A 22,677-nucleotide genomic window follows, 5' to 3' on the forward strand; every position below is an offset into this window, starting at 1 on the left:
AGGGAAAAATGTGTTCAGGCTTTCACAAACAGCATGTGAGAAATGGGAGGGAGCTTGATCAAGTTGGTAAACAACCATGTCGTTGATGACCAGATTCTACAGTTGTGAAGAAGCCAATGATTCAGCATCTCCAAATAAGTAACCTGGGTCACAGAACCCTCAAAAAAGTACGAACGAACGATGTGTTATTCAGTTATTCGCGCCCACAGCATGACGTGCGGAGGATTGTTCTCAATTTCTTGATAAAAAATATGAGTTTTCCTTTGCTCATATGAAGACGTTTCTATCCCGTGAACTCCAATAAATAGCACATTCATCAGAGAAAAGAATGAACTTCCGAACAGGAATGAGTGGGAAGGCCTCCAACAAGATCCTGTATGCTTCCTGCCGGCGGTTTAAGTCACTGTCGGTTAATTCATTGATGGCTTTTGGCCGGAATGTGAGCAGGCCTAAGTCCATTGCCATGTGGAGCTACTTTGTGCTCCTTGCAATTTCAAGTTTTACAGAATGCTTTCTGATCGACTTGAGGGTGAACACATCACTGACGCACTAACTTTTGGTACATGTTTTCTTTCGGGTTGATGGACGACCAGCACGAGGGGCACCCAAAACACTTCCCAGGCGAAAAGTTTTTTCACCCACGTGATCAAAGTCTGAGGACTTGGTGGCTCCTTACCGACGCGTTCACGAAACCTATCCATCACCTGTGGCATATTTTCATTGTTGTGCTTCCATTTATGGAACCACACACTTGCAACTAACTGCTACTCCAAATGAAGTCACTGGTATGTGCCACTGTTGTTCACCAAACACAGAAAGACGAACCAATGAACTAGTTCATGCACAGACTTTATTCTCCTCTCTCCGCGGGTAGTTACGCCGTAATCAAGTGAGGAGCACTGTTGGCATATCAATGAATAGGATGGGAGGTTCAAATCTTAAAATATCTTAACATTTTACATTGTTACACGTATTTTGTTCGGGTGTAAAGGGACTTTCTGGTCCACACTGTACTTAGTATATTAGGTACTCTAGTATATTTTGAGCTCCACAACAGCATAAGGCCCACCAAAGTAAGGAGTGTAGATCAGAAAGATATGACTCGAAGTCTCTAGTAACAATTTACGAAGCACAACCATTTACAGAACTTAAGGAACACTGATTTAAGTTAATTTTACTCATCTCCACGCTTCAGAAGCATTTAAGTATTTAGCTACTACAAGGAACATAGATGTGGGCAAAGTTAATTTATGACGTATTTTTACCTTTGAATCTGATGTTATGATTTTAAATGCCTCCTTTACTTGAGATGCTGTGGCACCTCCTCCGACATCCAGAAAGTTTGCAGGATCTCCACCGTGCAACTTGATAATGTCCATGGTAGCCATTGCCAGTCCAGCTCCGTTTACTAAGCAGCCGATTTGTCCTTAGAGAGAGAAGCAAAATAAGACCGTTAATTTGTGAAGTTTTACAATGTTTCAACTTTAGCTTTCATTCATTAACACATTTGAACGAAAAGGTGCGATTTTTATCATTGTACTGAAGCGATCAGTATGAAATACTGACTATATTTTGTGTTAAGTAATAATGAAAGAAAGCGATTATAACATGAAAATAAGCTACGTATGGTATCCTTCTGACGAAGTAAATATTGTCCGCTGAAACCCAAGATCAAATTCTTTTGCAAGGAAGCACAATATTTCCCGTTAAGAACGACAAATTGAAGTTTTTCCTGCTTATCTGTCCGTATCTTTATCCTTCAGAAGTGATGATTTTATGTAGACAATTTAACAGATTGCTGTAATTACATGTATCTCTTTGGTTTCGATACGAAGTAAAACAACACGAACCTCAGAGCTACGATTTATCATTCAAGGATTAGAGTGGCCGCAGCAAGGAATAAACCACTAATTATGACATACAATTGTGCTACTTACATCTGAATATTATAGAAGTTTTATATGAACAATAACGTTGTTTTACAAACATTTCTACGGTATTCATGTACTAGTCAAAATTCATCTTAATTCTTTAACATTCTTTTATTTTTTGAACTATTGCAGGATTTTATTTCTTTCTTACAACGATTTACAACCTTTCTCAATGTGTTTCATGTTGCATACACGGAAGAAACCGTAAGTTTTGCTCTAGCACGGTTTTTATTATTGCACATAGTCTTGCGAACTGGCACTAGGTATACCAATTCAAATTTTTAAAATTACTGAATAAAATAGTAAACAACACATATGCATGTATGGATGAATACTATGTAAGCCAAGTTCAGTACTGGATCGTGGCACGATGATATTAATCCTTTCATGACCAAGAGAGATATTTGTCCCATTTCTTTAAACTGTCCTAGTGGACCCACGTAGCGTAGTCGCTAACGCTCTCGCCTTTGATTTCTATTACACGTAATCATAGGTAACAACAGTTAGAACATCGTATGCCATCACCATTATTTTTAGTTTTATTATTTCTGATTAACTCAAATATCACTCCAATTGCCTCATAGTGCTGGATGAAGGTTCAAAATTGTCACAAACGGGAATCCAAGTTGGGACCATGACCTAAATAGTTGAACCTGGGCGACGATTATAATTGTTCACTGATTGACTGAATGTTGAATTGAAACAAATAAATAAATATATAAATAAATAAATAAAACAGCAACCCCAATTGTATATGTAACTCACCATCCAAAGCAATATAGTTCAGGTCAGACTTCGCAGCTTCTACTTCCTTTTCGTCCTCTTGGGTCCAGTCTCTCAGGGCAAACAATTCCTTTTGCCGGAATTCAGCGTTGTCATCGAATCGGAATTTTGCGTCTAAGCAAAAATCTATTAGGGAAACAAAGTTAGATACAATTCTACACTTAGATTATGATTAAATTTATGCTTTATTTTTCAAAATTTATTTTTTATTTATTTATTTTTAGAAAAAAGAATCTATAAATTCTTTTCAGACTTGGATGAATAGTAATAAAATGATGGAACCTCATCTTCTTGAACTACAGACAGTTTTTTAGTATGATGGTATTTCAGACCGTCGAGCAAAAATTAAGATCATCCTGCGATATAACAATAGTAATTCGTGCCATTGCCAACAATGTGTCGGAAAACATAGTGTGTTAATTATGTAATGGAATAGAAGTAATAGAATGTGAATGTCGTGTTCAGACGTTCCAATTTTAACTAAAACCTAAAAATTATAAGAATTCATTAGCATATTATTCATAATTATTTCGACTTACCAAACGTAACTTTCACATAGCTATATGAATTTTGAACTTGTTCAGGATTGTTCTCGTCTGATTACTCTAGTAAAATCATGGGAAATGTTACGGAAAGTGTAATGCTATTGACCATATTTATAGCATACTATTTTGGAAGAACATTTTTATCTATTTTCGACCTGAAGAACGTTACCCAATCTAGTTACATGCATTCACAAATATTAGGTAAGTGTTACTGGCTATTCCTAATATAGACTCTGTGCGCACTGCGAAGTTTAAGGTAACACTCTCTACACAAAAACTATCACAAATCATCATATATATTTACTCATAGCATATAAATGATCCCAACAGCAGCATAGAAGAGTGATAATGACTCCCAGATTGAAGCCGAACATTTTATTAAGAGTACCTGCTTCAATATTTTATTACGAGTATCTGCTCCACAGAACTTATGTTTTTAATTAATAACGTTGCCACCTCCATTTAATGTAGCTACTAGCAGAATTGGTACCGGACAGATATGAAACTGATATATATTTAACATGTAGAAAAAGTTATCTTTGAATACGTGTAGTTTCAACAAGTACTTTTGTCTTTGTCGGCGGCTTTGAAACTGAAGGATAAATTGCATCATACAACTACTGGTACAACAGTATTCTTAATCTGGCCAGTATCAATAAGTAATAAAACATGACATTGTTATATTATAGGATGCGATATTAAAGTTTACAGCAAGAGTTTCAAAGTTGCCGAGGAAGACAAGGCTGGTTGAAAATGTACGGAAACGGAAAATGTACATTTCGAGGTAATTTTTTCTAACTGGTACAGTAGTAGTCTGAACCAAAATAGCACACACTCAACCAGCTCCTACAATGGAGTGTCAGCTTAATTAAGCCGAAGTTAATAAATAGAATAATTCATGCCCCCTATTATTACATGTATTGGAAGGAAAATTAAATTTCTGACAATTTGTATTGCTCTTTGATTCTTCTAAGATTAATGAATTATAATAAAAACCACTTACAGTTTCCTGACGTGTCTTCGGCATAAGGATTGACTTCCACCAGCAGCGCGTCTTTTTCAAGGAAGAGATTGTAAAGTTTCAGCAGGATGTCCGCTGTCTGAGTCTTTTTCTCTTTTAAGCCCATTTTCTCAGCGATTTTTTCTGCATCTTTCTTTGACAATCCTGAAAGAAAACGGAATAATGTCAAAAGGAACAATATTTTGTGAATTTTGTCCGTTGGTAATGGAAGAACAACCTTCTGTTTGGCTTGGTAATTAGTTCAAGTTTGCTGGATAACGTCGGATCTAATTCTAGGTTAAGATGATCCCTTTTGGCTCCAAAAATTTAAAATACTATGTAATTTTGGTGCTTGCGTTACAGGATGGGTACATCTTATTGAAATTACTTTTGAAGCCAGAGGCGATTCACGTTTCCTAGTATTTATCTCATCACGTAGTAATATCCTTTTATATCTTTCTTTAAAATTATGATGTGCATGAAACGAAATTTGTGCACAACGACCCGTTAGAAACTATTCTCATTGTAACCAATGATTTTAAACTTGTATTTGTTTCCATGTCTTGTGTCTCGCTTTTTCTGTCAGTAATACTACTCAATTTGTCGGAGCCAGTGGAGTGATTCTGCAAAAATGAAATGAAATCTTTGAGTTTTACGTCCCACGGTTATGCCGGTTAGGCTAAAGGAGACGGTGATTATGAGAAATGAATGAAATGGTGGAATGAAGAAAGTAGGAGGAATCGGGAGAACCCCGAGAAAACCCACGAGCACGGTGTTTGTCCACCACAAAGTCCACATGGCGCGAGCTGGGATCGAACCAGGGACCCCAAGCACCGGAGGTGAACGTTCTACCACTGAGCCACCGCGCCCCCGAGTGATTCTGCAATCCAGCTGTAGGTTGAATACGGCGGGACGGCCCTGTTCATCCACCAACTGCACCACATTCAAATCCCGGTGGTGATTCGGAGCCTATGTTAATAGTAGGACTCTGTCCTTCATAAATTCGATGTTGCTTATGAACGCAAAGCACAAAATCTCGTAAATACACAATTACAAATTATGTACAGTACACTACAGGCCATTACGATACGATATAACAGCATATAGTAACGAACAGGTATATCCTTTACATAGCAAACATGCATATTCATATTATTTCTCCCTTCATAATTACGATTCATAAACTGACCTGTAACCCTGCTTTACAAACACAACTACCTTGTACTCTTCAGGAATTCATCGTTTAACAACCAATTACTTATGTCTATTACATCAACATTTTAAGAAGTAATTGCTGATTTAAAAAAGTCCTAAGTTAAAGAACATGTAAACATTCTCTGCAAAGCCGAAGCTCTTTATTTACCATCTAGCAATAGGAAAGAACAAGATAGATTGCCAAAATCGTAATCAGTTTGTGTGTGCTGAGGTTTCATTTGGAATACTAATTATACGCATATAAATGTATTGTAAATATTTTCTAATGTCAAACGTACATATTTATATTTTTGCTTAATTTTTTATAGTAAATATTGCTTAAATAAATGATTATATATATATATATATATATATATATATAGTTTTCAAATTTGTTAGTATTTTTTGTAATTACACACCATTGTACCTAACTGAGAGGCTACTTTTATATAAAGATTTTTTTTTGGGGGGGGGGTCTACTACTACGATCGATTGAACAGCTGCTTTTCTTTTCACTGCAGGGAAAAGACTGACGTCTATTTTGAACTAGATACAAATGGCTTACTGCAAGTGTTTATTTACTTCGTCTGTTATGTGAAACTATGTAGTAAAAGAAAACGAATTTGAGGTATATATAGGAACTTCATCTACATATTTTTTAGTAAAATAATAAACTGTTATCTAAAATAAGTAGCTTGTATGTACATGATAGAATTTCGCATTGCTTCTACAGAGCTACAAGATAACGATTAAGTACCTTTCATAATGTCAATAGGCATGGTAATAATTGCATCTGGATTTTCCGCTGCCACTTCTTCGATCTCTACTCCTCCCTGTGACGAAGCAATCAACACTGGGCCCTGTAATTAACAAACACAACTTTGTTAATTAACACTTATTAGTTGCAGTTGATACCTGATATAATCTATATACATAAATCTCTCTCTCTCTCTCTCTCTCTCTATATATATATATATATATATATATATATATATATATATATATATAATCTTCAACCAATTCCCTACATGTAATGTTTACATATATACTAATCTTTCATTTACATATTTAAGAATTTCTTGCTTCGGCTTTCCCCCCGTCCCACCCACCCACACAAATAGTTGCCATGATTTCTGCAGTGATCCTAGTATCTATTAAAATTTTAGACACGTTTAACAAAAAAGTATAAATATTAACTTTCAAACAAATATTCCTACTTTTAAAATGTAGTACATAATCTTATCTTTTAATTCATTGCAAATATTTCACAATACACAACAGACTTACAATCACAAACTGTCGTTATTTGGCACGCGCCGAGCAGAAATACATTCGCTGTACACGACTGGATAATCACTAGTAATATAGATTCTCTGTTGATATGCATCAAAAGGGATGATTCTCATGTGACATCAATGCTACTGAACTAAGTAGTAACATGGTTCAATTTACTGTCAATTGGAATTTTCACTTCAACTTTCGCCTATCTTTTCGACCAAAATACCTCCACTCTACTACATGTCCCCAAAAACAAACCTCTGCTTACAAAGCCACACATTAACAGAGACACAATTGAGTCACCGCCATGTGAAATGAGCCATTACACTTATGGAATTATGAAACAGCGGTCGACAAGACACGGTTTACCGTAAAACCAGCAGCCTACGATGAAATACTACGGCATATGTGTCATGATGTGGGATGGAATTTGGAAAGGTGGAACCTCATTTCTGCAATAGACATATCAATACTGCTGAATACATCGAGATAGTGCAAGATTGATCGTTACCCTTCTTTGAAAATGCAAATTTACATGATGTCTCAAGGCAAAGTTGACTACCCATTGAAAGAGGCGAAATGATGTTCAAACTTTTTGTTTTTTAGTTAAATATACCACGATTGTGTGCTGATGCTAAGGGAAAAGGTATGATGAGATGGATGGTAATGATGAAAGGACGAAAGTAGGAGGAAACGGGACGTATCCGAGAAAACCCATGCACGCGGTGTTTGTCCACCACAAAGCTAACTTAGCGAGTTCACTTAGGGACCCCAAGTGAAAGAATAAGTTCAAACTTTGTTGGGCTCTAACAATCTCCGAACACGAATGCTTGGACAACTAAAATTGCACCAATGTCCACACAGACCCGCAACAAACAATAGCTATTTCAGGAACTCTTATGACAAATGGTACCATTTGCAACGATGCTATCGATGATTTACTGGATACTATGTCCCGTAAGACTGAAATTTTACGTGCTCCCAAAGGAAGATTCACTATGAAGTAATAACGCCATCAGGAATGGCATTTTCTGTGCACTGATAGTAGCGATGGCACACGTTCATTCCCAAGGATGTCTTACTTACTTATGTCAGAGTCAGAGTGGTAAATTACTTTCAATTTGGTAAACAAATTGCTAATTAGTAAATAGTAAGTTCATCATCAAACAACAAATAATATCAATATTCCCAAAACTGAGAAAGCTTAAAACTTACCTTGTACCTCCGTCTTTTTCTTCTAACTAAACATTTCCTTCCTTTCTAAGAGCGTCGTTAGCATCATTTTACCGGATCCTTCCCTTTCCATCTCCTATTGTATTATTTGCTATCTTGTACGGAACAATTTGTCCGGAATATTACGTGGGCCTAATTTCGGTTTTTAAATCCTCTAATGTTCGTCACTATGTTTTAGCAGTTCACTGAGTGTTTCTGTGAAAGTATTGTTCAATTTAACGATTCACGTGAAATTCCACCATCTTGTTTTGTTGTCATTAAATTCACTTTTTGAGTGAGTGAATTGCTAAAATTCATTGACAAACATTTGGTGAGTTACAAACCAAAATTAAGGCTACAGAATATCCTGATAAACTGTTCTTTATATGACAGAAAATATTATTGTACAGTACAATAGGAGACGTAACGGAAAGGTTCCGATAATGCAGCAGATATGGTACTGACTACATTCCCACAGAGGGGGGAAATATTCAATTAAAAGGAAAAGACGGAAGTTGTTAGTTTTGTTATAACTATGTGCCCTATTGCTTCCATCAGTGGATATTTTCGTAAAAATGCTTTACCAGACAAGAAAGAAAACAAAATAATACAGAAAAAGACCAGTTGCAAAGAAGTTCCTGAATTTAAGCCACAATGACATTCAATGAGTTTTTATTTAGTTATTTATTGTCTGCATATTTTTAAGTAATGTCTCTCGGTTATTTATTAAAAATTAATAGAAGTAGAACTGTGTCTTAAATATATATTCTAGATATTAAAATCTTAAAATTTACCAGGTCTTCATTAGTCATCAGAAAATAAACTTACTCCGAAAGATCGCTCCATCATTATAGCCATGTAATATTCTTTCCTCGGGAATTTGCGTTCTGTAACCATGACAAGATTACATATTCGTCCTTTCTCTCCTGTTTGTCTGGTAACCAAATATTGTCCTATCATCTTGCTAGCAATATCCTTCGCTTCTTCTGGGCTAAAAAGAGAATTAGTTCAATTAATGCCGATTATCATCATTATTATATATATATATGAACACTAGAACGATGAAAATCTAACTTTGTTACGTACTTTTTCAGAAGTGATTTTTTTTTTTTTTCCAGAAGGGTCATTGAATAAAATTAAATGAAATTTTGGTTAACATCCCCACGGTCATGCCCTTTAGGATCAAGGGGACAGTGATTAATGAAAAAGAATGATTGTGAAATTAAATTGTGTTCTTCCACCGGGACCACATGCACCAAAGGTACACGCACTAATCACCAAGCCAGTGATGAGGCCTAGAGTGTTATTGAAGTCATTGATGAAGATGTCAGCGAATATTAAAGCCGTATGAAAGAAGTTTTAACTCTCCGGATATAAGGTAAAATCATCTTTATTTGAATTATTCAATATGCATCCTACAGTGACTATGAATACTTTATAGCACTTAGGAGACAAAAGCATTCCGGATAAAATAAATTATTACTTTTAGGTTTTGCAAGTAATTGTTTCATTGCCAAAGTACAAGAGAAACAATTGAAGAAAAGCGTGTATCAATTTCACACTGTTGGTCGTGTTTGTAGAGCCTGAATATTTTGGCGCAAAATGAGAGCAGGTCAGTAGGCATGGGCGCTCGAATACAATTTGGGGGGGGGGGCTTAAATCACTCGTTCCTATATTACGTTTGGCATTTTTATTTGTATTAAGAAAATCTTAAGAAATTTAACAAATTATCGTGACCGGGGAGGGAAGGGGCTCGAGCCTCACCCTGCTCTCCCCTTCGGACGCCCATGTCAGTAGGTGTACAGATATGAGAAAATATGCAGGAAAGAAGAGGGCTTGTGCGAAGAAAGTCACTGCAGAAAAACTGATATACATTATTAAAAAAAAAAAAAAAAAAAAAAAATCATCGACAAGACACAAAATCTGCATACAGTTTCAAGGCACTTCTCCCCTCTTCAATCATCAGTTTACTGAGTGATTCATAATTCACGGCCGTGAACTGACTCTCAGGTCAAGATCGTCTACTGTGTGTTTGCTATTACGTTGGTGTGAATGAAATGATGGTTTTGACGCGCCTGGTGCGAAAGTCACCTCAGCAACAAAATACACGTATGAACTCAGGTCACGCGTATAATATCACAAACTCTGTACACGTCCTACGAACAGGCTGGTGCGCTCAAATACCCAGGACGCAGTGAGTTGTTGAACAGAGTCGTATGAAAGTGCATTACAGAAAACACACAACTGCGTGTTACTTTATTTTAACAAAAGAAACACTGACCAAAGCTTAAAACATACTTTATTTTAAATTATAATAACGGTTTCGGATATCTAATGTATCCTTCTTCAGACAAGGATATTATGTGAAGAAGGATATGTTAGATATCCGAAACCGTTATTATAATTTAAATTAAAGTATGTTTTAAGCTTTGGTCAGTGTTTCTTTTGTTAAAATAATCAATCCAAAGCCATGGATAGTCTTACTTTATTTATCTATTTATTATTATTTAACGAATTCAAACGGGACCTTTTGCACATAAGAATCACAAAACAAATTAATAGTAAATTTTGGACAGGAATGACGAATGAACGCACTATCCACCGTGTATTTGTTGAATTTCGTTCCAGTGACATAGCACAGCAAAATGATCCTCTCGGGCATCGACCAAAATCACATTCAGTTGAGCTCCTCAGGAACATCATAGAAGCGGACCGTCGGAAAAGTACTCGTGTCATTTCAGACGAGTTACGCATATATCGTACCACTGTAGTTCGGCGGCACCGTGCAATTGGTAAGGTGACAACATTAGAGTCATGAGTCCTGCATGAAATGATACTGACCGACAAGAATCGCCGTCTACAGGTATGCAGTTCTCTCAGTGTAAGGAATAACTGGGAAAGTTTCCTATATCAATTTGTCACATCAGATTTAAAAAAAAAAAAAAAAAATGTTATGACAATCGTAATGGTGAGGACAATGGTTGGATCATGATTAATGTTTAGGACGGCTTCCTAAACTAGCTCCACCAACAGGTATTGTTGCTGGTAGTTTTGTTTATGGTAGAAGGAATACACTGTGTCTTTCTCAGGCGAGGTGAAGCACCAATGTCGATCGTTCAAGTGATTGACTTAATTAAAACTCGCACGCCACGTTTACCACGTTACCAATTACCACGTTTTCTGGCATCTCGATCACTTCATCGGAGAAAATATCCGGTCGGTCAGTGCAGAATGTGGTTGAGAACTTACAGAGTTCTTAGGACACGGAATCCAATCGTTAACTAAACGATGGGAAAAGAGTATGGTTGCAGATGGCGACTATTTTCATTAACCATATTTTCCTTTTACTTCTTTTCCTCTTTGGAAATTATGTACATGGAGTGAGTTTTAATTCTCATCAACCTCATTTTGTAAGCTTACATAGAAATGCATAGAAAAGATTTTCATTACATTTCATTACATACAAAACTGGAAGAGAATAATATCTTATTATCAAATTTTAAACTATTTCAACTTCAAGTTAGAGTAAAGTGCCTATTTTTAGCATCGCAAGTGTATTTGCCTACTTTTCCCACGTTTTTAGTACCTAAACATCCAGTATATAGTTTGGTACACTCCCAGCATGAGTTTTCTCTTGTGAACCATTTTAAAAGGAATGAACGAATTTTGATAGTTTTCTACTATGTAACAGAGACTCTCTCCTCATACGTGCATCCTCGTACATGCTCTCAATCTCTCAACCGATTGAAATCTACACTCACTATTCATAGTGACAAACGAACATGTACGAGGATGTAGACCCTAGAAGATTTGAAGTTCCTGTACACTTCTGATCACGAAAAACCTAGACTCCCTTTGAGAAACTTACAAAAAACCTAGACTGCCTTTGAGAAACTAAGTCCAAAAAAATGAACCTACACCTTTACGTCCTTTGGTAGGATAGGATTTAGATTTCTGGGCTGTCGGCATCTAAGGCCATTTAGCCCTTCACGCTTTTTGAGGGATGACGACCCTCGGCGAGCACACAATCCGGGGAAAGGGAAAGCAGAAAGGATTGGGGAAGGAAGGAAACGGCCTGGAACCTATAAGTTAGGTAGCACACGAACAGCGTGGTGTTCACACTTGGTTCATGGTAAATGTTGTTCGGGTCAATAATGGACATGGTTGCCATGGCGGCCATCCTGGAAGCCGCTATCTTGGACCAAGCTTTGGATTTTTAAACGAAAAGAGGGGCATGTGGGTATCATTTGACACTAGCTCGATCTCAGGAAAACAGTCGCGCAGTCCATTTTCACCTAGTGTTATTGGTTGAGAAGTTATTGCGTCACAAAGGGTGAAAATCTGGCATTACAGCATGTTTTTCTCTGTTGATCCACGTGATGTAAGATGTCGCTAACAATCCCAGAACGAATCGAGATCGTGAAGAAGAGTGGTGAACGATCTGCTAGGGTAATTGCGACTGAGTTTAATGCATCCCACCCAGAGAGGGAGAACATCTCACACGTTGCAGTGCTAACGTTGTTGACGTTTCATGAGACAGGCTCGGTGTACGACAAGGATCGATTCGGACGCCCACGGACCGCTACTGCCGACGACAAGGCGACAGAAGTGTTGGCTGCTGCTGTGAAAATCCCAAAACGCAGTTCTCGTCGTATGACATCCATAACAGGAATCAGTCAGCTATCAGTGCTACGGGTGCTGCATGTGAAGAAGTGGTACCCATACAAGATGCAACTCCAGCAGCACTTAACAGAGGATGATCCAGACAGGTGGGTGCAGTTTGCTGAATGGGCCACACAAAGGTGTGAGGAGGATCCCATGTTCCCACAACGTGTTCTTTTCAGTGATGAGGCATTAGGTTTCGTCCACGGAGGTTAATAGACAAAATTATAGATACTAGAGTGACACAAATTCAGATTGGCGTCAAGACAGCAAAGAGGTGGGTGGGGAAAAGGTGATGGTGTGCTGTGAAATCTGGGAGACGCGCATTATTGGACCGGACTTCATTCACAGCATCTTGACTGGTGAGAAATATCATAATCTGCTCGAGGATGTGGTGTTGCCTGCTCTCTTGAATGAAGACGGAATTTCCCATCCTTTTTCCAGTAAGACATGGCTCCACCTCACTATGGGTGATATTCACGCCAATTGCACGTTAGACGATTTCCAGGACATTGGATAGGGCGACGGGGACCAATAGAGTGGCCACAACGATCCCTGGATCTTAGACCAGTAGACTTCTTCCTCTGGAGCCATTTGAAGAATCTGGTTTATTAAGGACCCATCCGTGATATCCACCATCTGATGCAGCGAATTCTGCAATGTTGTGAAACCATCGACCATGTTGCGAGTCCATGTGGATTGGCAGAGGCGCCTTGCAGTATATCTTGCCTAAGAAGAGCAGCACATACAGCACATGCTGTAACGCCAAATATTCACTCTTTGTGACGCAATAATCTTTGAACTAAATACGGTAGGTGAAAATGGACTGCACTACTGTTTCCCTGAGATCGCACTCGTGTCAAAAGATACCTCACATGTCTCCCTTCCCATTTAAAAATCCAAAGTTGGATGCAAGATAGCGGCTTCCATTGCAACCATGTCGTGCAATATGGACCATTATCCATCCGAACAACATATACCATGAACTAAGTGTGAACGCCAAGCCGTTCGTCTGCTACAGGGGTGTTAACCGACTTACGCCTCACCCTGTAGATAGATGAAAGTCAAAACCTAGGATACTGGATGATACGGAATGATTCAACCTTATAGGGGACAGGATCACCAGAAAAGCTAGATACACACAGATGGACCACTTACGAAGTTATGCTTTTTGATTTGGTTCTTAGCATCACGGAACTCTATAGAGATGCTTGTTTTAGCAATGGGTTCGAATCTTGTCTGCTAAGAACTATTTTTTACAGGTAAAGAATCTGCATTTTATTGCAGAGAACAGTCATGTTTCATGTTGGATATGGATTTAAGAAAATTATAAATGCATCCCAGCTACGTAATATTCGAAATTAAACCATTTATATTAAACCAAATCATAAATCCTTTTCGTCTTGCATCTAATGTGCACATGATCCTGGGTTCAATTCTCGGTGGGACAAAAAAAAATCACAATCAGTTACTTTCATTAATTATCCGTCTCTTTCAGTCTAGAGAGCATAACTATAGGCCGTTAAACCAAAAAATTTCATCCTTTCTTTCTTTCTTCTTACTTTCTTGTTTCTAATATGTATTCTTGAATAGAAAGCAATATGGAAAAATATTAATCAAACTACTTACTCAGTATTTCGAATAATTGTTAAACATTTCATTATGTAAGAAAATAAATATAACTGCTAATTTATATCTACATTATCGGTTATTTTAGCACTACAAAACTTGTCAGTTACGTTTACTAATGAAACGTTGGCGTTACTTGCTACCTCTTACACGTTTGTAAAGAAAAAATAGGTTTTGAACTGAAATTCGACATAAGTAGCAACCTAGTTTTGTTCTCTATGTTGATTTACTTATAATGGAAAAAAAGGCTCAGTAATCACCATTTGATTTATCAATGCTTATTATTATTATTATTATTATTATTATTATTATTATTATTATTATTTGCAAGCGAAAACAATATTGAATATTTAAGATGCCAGAAAACTTTTAAATTGTCCAAGAAAGTTCAAAATCCAGCTATATTATCCAATTTTTAATACCGACGAACACGATAAGTTTGAAAACCCTTCTCGTTGATCTGGTCGCTGGTATCCATACATGGGTGTCTGTGGTGCTTGGCTGCAGATTACAAGGTGGAATTTATCCTGGATTTTATATTGAAGCATGTGCATTTTTTAAACTGCTTTCGGTGTTTCTGTGTGGTATCTGTCGTTTCCATAATACGAAAAAGCAGAACAAGGGTCAATGTGTGAATGTATTTGAATGACTCAAATTTCTCTCCAGAATTGTGTAAAATTTAGCTTAAAATAGTTTTATAGTTCCCTAATTTAAAAACAGAGAAACTCTTACTTAGTCTAACTTTCCACGATTATGCACCTAGAAAAAAAGAGACGTGATAATGAAATGGATGATAATGATGAAATGAAGGAGGGAGGAAACAACAGAACTTCGAGAAAACCCACACTCATCGTGTGTGTCCACTACAGTCTTTATGCACCAGAGACAGAAGTAATAAACAATTCATTATATTTCTTATAAAGATTCATAATTTTAAAGATTTGTATGTTTATTTTGAATATTAATTACTGAGTTACTTGCTGAAGGACTTTACAGAAAACAACTTACGAAAGTTTTTATCGATTTTCCTCACCCCCCCCCCCAAATCGTTTTAAGTGCCCAGCTTAAAAAGAAAGAAAGGAAAATAACTCGCCTTATGTGCAGCAAAAAATATTATTAAGCTTTATCGTCTGCGAGGTTGTAATACCGGATTGCAAGTAAATGTGATTTTACTTTGTTACTTGAAATATACAATCCTCTTAGAAACAAAGACCAGTTTCCTCTCAATCTCCTACGCAAAAGACGGGTCAGATGAATAACATGTTATACTAGAAAACAAAGAATGTTTTAAAATATTCTTGCTTTTATTCTGTTGATTTCGATGGGTTTTTCATAAATTACTTCTTAGCTTTGGTTCCAACGAAGATAATCGGACAAAGATGTGCTTTAAAGACTCAAATACGCAGAAAATAATTAGCAAATCGTGTGAAGCAGATGGTTAACCATCGTAGTCTATTTGTAGTTATGAAATTTCCCCTACTTTCATAACTTTTCTTTAAGTGTTCTAGACTGAAATAAAATAATGTCTCAAATTTGCGATTAAAAATTACCTATATAGTAATTTCCTGTATTGTAGCTTTTACTTATTTATTTATTTTTATCTATAACGAAATTATTATATGCATACTGCAATATTATCATTCAATTTCCACCCCTGACTGTGGCAAAAATGCAGGGAAAATGAGCCAGACCTAAAAGGAATTCATAAGGATCTATGGTAATTTTTTCGGACTTTAGTCCCTGGAAGGCGGCCTAGGTTTTTGTGACCAGAAATATACGTTTATTTTTGGACACGTTTCATTATGTTAGGGCTGACTTTAGCAAAAATATGATACCACTGTCTTTATATAATTGATCCTATTATTAAACCGATTATCCACACCATATCAATTTTTTTCGATATTAGCATTGTATTTAACGAACGTTAACATATTTCAAGACGAGGAAATTTTCGCCATTGTAACTAATAATAAGGTAAATTTATGTTCATTTTTCATCAAGTTTTACACAAAGTAATAACAAAACTATTTCTCCCTGTCCTGTAAACAAACACACTGTCTTTTAGTTAAATACTTACGTATAAACCATCCTGACACCACCTTTAAGACCATTTTTGAAGGAACCCTTCCCTCGTCCTCCGGCTAACACTTGAGCCTTTAACACGATGTCTTTCGCATTCAAGGCCTTGGCATGTTTCGCCGCCTCATCAGGTGTTTTGGCCAATCCAAATGGAGGCACAGGGACTCCCGCTTGTTTCAACAGAGTGTAACTCACGTGTTCCTGGACATTCAGGTCCCTCTCCTGTTGTTGCTGCCATTTGGTGGAAGCAGCGGCCAAAAGCTGCAAAAGATATAAAAGTTAAAAACCAAAAATAACAAATTTTCTAAATTGATGATCTAAAGGTTTATCAAGATTAACCGCACAAGCTTTAATTACCACCATAAAGTAGAGCTATCTAGGTGTAATTTGTAATGAAATCTTTCAGTTTAACGTCCCAAGATTATGCCCTTCAGGCTAAGGGAGACGGATGACTTATCCAAGTAAATAATGGAAGAACTGGTGGATGAGATGACAAGAAACGGGAGTAAACCGAGAAAACCCATGAACACGATGTCCACCACAAACTTACTTAGCCGAAGATATAACTACGGACCCCACGCACCACAAGTAAGCGCTTTATCACTGAGCCACCGTGCTTCCTTTCCGGATGTAATTGTATTGGTATAATCAACTGATCTTTATTTTCAAGATGTTGTATATTAGAGATACATATATCAACTGGTTTAGTTTCAAGACACGATAGATATGGTGCCTTCCGTTTCAACTCAGGCAAAAATAATAATAATAATAATAATAATAATAATAATAATAATAATAATAATAATAATAATAATAATAATAATAATAATAATAATAAATAAAAATAAAAAAAAAATAAAATTGAAAAAATAAATAAGAAATAAAATTGTACCATCACCATCTCAGATATTGTTGAAACTTTTTAATAGCAACTAGACATGCTTTTAAAAGACCCAAATTTTTTTGTTTTGTCGAAAAAAAAATTTCCCGCCAAGTAATGGGCCATCAAAGACGGGGAGTATATCATGTGTCATCAGTACCATAAATAGCAACCATTTTTATCATTTTATGTAAGGGGTCTCAATTACCCCTTAAATTAAGGTACTTGTACGAGCTTCAATTTTGTCATGCAGGTTTCTGATATGGTGCCTTCCATTTCAATTCAGGCAGAGCATGTACCATCACCATCTCAGATATTGTTGAAACTTTTTAATAGCAACTAGACATGCTTTTAAGAGACCCAAATTTTTTTGTTTTGTCGAAAAAAAAATTCCCGCCAAGTAATGGGCCATAAAAGGGGGAGTATAATTTATGAACTGTAGAAGACATGGAAAATGGTCAACTTCGGAGCCTCACCATTCTGCTATGGAGACAGGTAGAGTTATAATTCTTGTTGTGGTATGTACATAGGGATATAAATAAACTACATTTTATTATAGTTTGGTTTGCGCATGAGTATCTTTCTATACATAAATTAACAAATGAACGTCAGTTTATCTGAAAAGTCGAAGTTTGCGAATTTTTTTCCAGCACTTCCGGTTCGAATTTTAAAATTCTGTTTTCACGGTTGGTAAGACCTAATTACCCGCTTTGAGAAAAAAAAATGTATCGCTTCTGTGTGCTAGTTTTGTCGCAAAAAATTCGAGAAATTATAAAATTTTCAAAAATCGCCATTTTCTCGAAAACACCATCTTTTAAAATTCTGAAATTTTGTCGATGGTTCAACTTTATATGAATAATAAACACACCAAATACCATTCTCGACCAGAGCTCCTCCGTGGCTAAGCGGTTAGCGTACGCGCCTTTGGCGCAGGAGATCCGGGTTCGATTCCCGGCGGGAGCTTATGTGGTTCGGATTCCACGTTAATCAGTAGGTCCACGTCTCATATAGCCTCGCTGCTGAAAAGGGACGTTAAACTCAAAATCAACTCAACAACCATTCTCGACCAATGCTTCATGAATTAAATGCAGCCTTTTAAAGTTAGTGAAGTTTCGTTAACTTAGATGTCACAGTTAGAAACACTGGGAACAATAAAAATGCAATGATTTGATGATGTTTATGGTTCACATTCATATTAAATGAAGAATAAAAGGTTTTCTTGACTGCTTTTTATTATTTTGATCAAAAAGGCTCTCTGAAATAGTAAAATGAGCCTCTCCCCTTCTTCTTCGTTTTTTTAAACCGAAGTAATCTGAGATGGAAATTACGATTACGAAACACACAAATTCCAATTTACTTTCTTAAAATGGTCTTTGGATTTTTTTTTTTTTTTACATGGACCAACAATTTATTTGCTTGGTTGGTGTCTTCTTCGCTAATGGCATGTAACCGTGCAGATGCTCCAATAGGTGTTCGTTCACTCACAACTCTTCCAGGGGTAAATTTAGGAGGACAATCGCCCCCCCCCCCCAGAAGAAAAAACTTTATTTTATATATAAATAAAACCTATCCCAAAGTTTGGAGCTCTTAAAAGTAGCTCTAAGTAGCAGTATTACACCCCCACCCCCCAGAAGTCCGTCCTGGATCTGCCCCTGCGTAGCACATTGTCGATAGTCACAAAACACTTATTTTCACTTCTTTTATGCTCTTCCGGAAACCTGTACCCTGCTGAAGGTCCATGTGAAAGCATAAACAGCACTTCAACTTCACGTAATTCATGACTTATTCATAATATTTCTGCTACGCACCACTGGTTATCGGGTCCATTTAGTTGTAGTGCGACATCTTCAAATTCGAATATTAACTAGCTCAGAATTTTGTCCAATTTTTGTCCATTTTTGTCCACCCAAGAAAAAAATTTGTACCATTAAAATAAACGAGGGAGGGCCATTTCAAAATTTGGGGCACTTCGATCACCTGTAGTGCGACATCTTCAAATTCGAATTTTAAGTAGCTCAGAATTTTGTCCAATTTTTGTCCATTTATGTTCACCCAAGAAAAAAATTTGTACCATTAAAATAAATGAGGGAGGGCCATTTCAAAATTTGGTCGAACCATTTAGCTGTAGTGCGACATCTTCAAATTCGAATTTTAAGTAGCTCAGAATTTTGTCCAATTTTTGTCCATTTTTGTCCACCCAAGAAAAAATCTTGTACCATTAAAATAAACGAAGGAGGACCATTTCAAAATTTGGCCGAACCATTTAGCTGTAGTGCGACATCTTCAAATTCGAATTTTAACTAGCTCAGAATTTTGTCCAATTTTTGTCCATTTTTGTCCACCCAAGAAAAAATTTTGTACCATTAAAATAAACGAGGGAGGGCCATTTCAAAATTTGGGGCACTTCGATCACCTGTAGTGCGATATATTCAAATTCGAATTTTAAGTAGCTCAGAATTTTGTCCATTTTTGTCCACCCAAGAAAAAATTTTGTACCATTAAAATAAACGAGAGAGGGCAATTTCAAAATTTGGAACACTTCGATCACCTGTAGTGTGACATCTTCGATTTCTAATTTTAAGTAGCTCAGAATTTTGTCCAATTTTTGTCCATTTTTGTCCACCCAAGAAAAAATTTTGTACCATTAAATTAACGAGGGAGGGCAATTTCAAAATTTGGGGCACTTCGATCACCTGTAGTGCGATATCTTTAAATTCGAATTTTAACTAGCTCAGAATTTTGACCAATTTTTGTCCATTTTTGTCCACCCAAGAGAAAAGTTTGTACCATTAAAATAAACGAGGGAGGGCCATTTCAAAATTTGGGGCACTTCGATCATCTGTAGTGCGACATCTTCGAATTCTAATTTTAAGTAGCTCAGAATTTTGTCCAATTTTTGTCCATTTTTTCCACCCAAGAAAAATTTTGTACCATTAAAATAAACGAGGGAGGGCCATTTCAAAATTTGGGGCACTTGACCAACTCGTTTCGAAGAATTAACAATATCAGTGTCATTTACGAGTTTTGCACCCTCACAAAATGTCGATATTTCATTTTGTACCCTCACAGTTAATGAGAAATCTAAAAACAAAACGCCGAATTACCATTAACTTGGAACGCCACCAATTCGTATTAAAGAATTAAGAACATCAGCGTTTTCTACGAGTTTTGCACCCTCAGATAATACCAATATTTCATTTTATACCCTTACAGTTAATGAGGAATTCCGAATTCAAAATTCCGAATTACCATTAACTTGGAACGCCACCAGCTCGTTTCAGAGAATTAAGAAAACCAGCGTCTTCTACGAGTTTTGCACCTGCAGATAATGTCGATATTTCATTTTGTACCCTCACAGTTAATAAGAAATTCCGAATTCAAAATGCCGAATTACCATTAACTTGGAACGCCACTATTTCTTACTGAAGAATTAAGAACACCAGCGTCTTCCACGAGTTTTGCACCCTCCGAAGATGTCTATATTTCATTTTGAACCCTCTCAGTAAATGAGAAAATTAAAATTCAAAATGCCGAACTACCATTAACTTGGAAAGCCACCAATTTGTATTGAAGAATAAAGCACACCGATGTCTTCTACGGGTTTTGCACCCGCAGAAAATGTCGATATGTAGTTTTGTATCTGATAGTTAATGGGAAATTCCGAATTCAAAATGCCGAATTACAATTAACTTGGAATGCCATCAATTCGTATTAGAGAATTAAGAACAACAGCGTCCTCTACGAGTTTTTCACCCTCAGAAAATGTCGATATTTCGTTTTGTGCCCCGATAGTTAATGAGAAATTCCGTATTCAAAATGCCGAATTACCATTATTTTGGAACGCCATTAATTTGTACTGAAGAATTAAAAACACCAGCGTCTTCTACAAGTTTTGCACCCTTAGAAAATGTCGAGAATTTATTTTGTACTCTCACAGTTAATGAGAAATTCAAAATTCAAAATGCCGAATTACCATTAACTTGGAACGCCACCAACTCATTTTGAAGAATTAAGAACTCCAGCTTATTCTACGAGTTTTGCACATCGAAATAACTTTGAGCAAACAATTGGGTGTAAAAGTGAAGGGGAACGCAAGTGGACGCCGTTACCCCGCTTCCAAAAACTATCTATGGCGTTAAAAGTTAATGACAATATCTATGGCATTCTCTACTTCCGAAAAAAAAAAAAAAAAAATACAATTGACAAAGATAGGCATAGGGAACAGCGAGACCTCATGTATCCTCTTCCTTTTCAGATCCACTTTCACCTATGCTAATAATAAAATAATGTACTTTATCAGTATACTTAGTCATATTTTAACGCAATTAATTGAACTATCTTGTAACATAATATCTACGTATTAGTACAGTTTAATTAATTATTCATTACTAAACTATCCTTTTGCTAAAATATGTTTTTTTACTGTAGACAAAATGTGATTTGTGACATGTTGAATTTGAATTCCTCGTTAACTGACAAGACACAAAACGAATTATCGGCATTTTCTGAAGGAGCAGGACTCATAGGAAACGCTTATCTCATTTCTTCAAAATGAGTGTGCTGTTTCAAGTTAATGATAATTAGGCACTTTAAATTGAAAATTTCTCATTAACTGTAAGGGTACAAAATGAAATATCGACAGTTTCAGAGAATATAAAACTCGTAGAAGACGTAGAAGTCTTCTTAGTTCTGCAATACGAATTGGTAGCATTCCAAATTAATGATTATTCGGCATTTTGAACTTTAAATTTCTCATTATCCACATTTTCTGAAAATGCTAAAACGGCAGAAGACTCTAATGTTGTTATTTCTTCGAAATGTGTTGTTGGCTTTCCAGGTTAATGTTATTTCGGCATTTTGAGTTTGGAATTTCTCATTAACTGTGAGGTTACAAAATGAAATATCGACATTTTCTGTGCGTGCAAAACTTGTAGAAAACGCTGGTATTCTTGGTTCTTCAATACGAATTGGTGGCGTTCCAAGCTAATGGAAATTCGGCATTTTGAATTAGGGATTTCTCATTAACAGCGAGGGTACATAATGAAATATCGACATTTTCGGAGGGTGCAAAACTCGTAGAAGACGCTGGTGTCCTTAATTCTTCAGTACAAAATAGTGGCGTTCCAAGTTAATAGTAATTCGGCATTTAAAATTAGGAATTTATCATTAGCAGTGAGGGTACAAAATGAAATAGCGACATTTTCTGAGGGTGCGAAACTCGTAGAAGACGCTGGTGTTCTTAATTCTTCAGTATAAAATAGTGGCGTTCCAAGTTAATTGTAATTCGGAATTTCTCATTAACGGTGAGGGTACAAAATGAAATGTCGACATTTTCGGAGGGTGCAAAACTCGTAGAAGACGCTGGTGGTGTTCCAAGTTAATGGTAATTCTGCATTTTTAATTAGGAATTTCTCATTAACGGCGAGGGTACAAAATAACATATCTACATTTTCTGAAGGTGCAAAACTCGTAGAGTACGCTGTT

General features: G+C 36.4%; 1 protein-coding gene across 2 annotated transcripts in view; it reads right to left on the reverse strand.

Moving 5' to 3' along the window:
* The window catches only part of ScsbetaA (Succinyl-coenzyme A synthetase beta subunit, ADP-forming), a 58,425-nt gene that overhangs the window by 13,242 nt on the left and 22,506 nt on the right, over positions 1-22,677 (reverse strand). For both annotated transcript variants that reach the window (XM_081769550.1, XM_081769549.1), the window contains exons 2-7: positions 16,312-16,574; positions 8,772-8,934; positions 6,211-6,313; positions 4,263-4,424; positions 2,697-2,840; positions 1,266-1,426 (exon numbers count right to left, since the gene is read on the reverse strand). In XM_081769550.1, the coding sequence (XP_081625676.1) occupies positions 1,266-1,426; positions 2,697-2,840; positions 4,263-4,424; positions 6,211-6,313; positions 8,772-8,934; positions 16,312-16,574 (996 nt within the window). The remainder of the gene's footprint in view (positions 1-1,265; positions 1,427-2,696; positions 2,841-4,262; positions 4,425-6,210; positions 6,314-8,771; positions 8,935-16,311; positions 16,575-22,677) is intronic.

This window comes from Thermobia domestica, chromosome 8, assembly GCF_964235325.1.
Source record: "Thermobia domestica chromosome 8, izTheDome1.hap1.1, whole genome shotgun sequence".
Classification (NCBI taxonomy): domain Eukaryota; kingdom Metazoa; phylum Arthropoda; class Insecta; order Zygentoma; family Lepismatidae; genus Thermobia; species Thermobia domestica.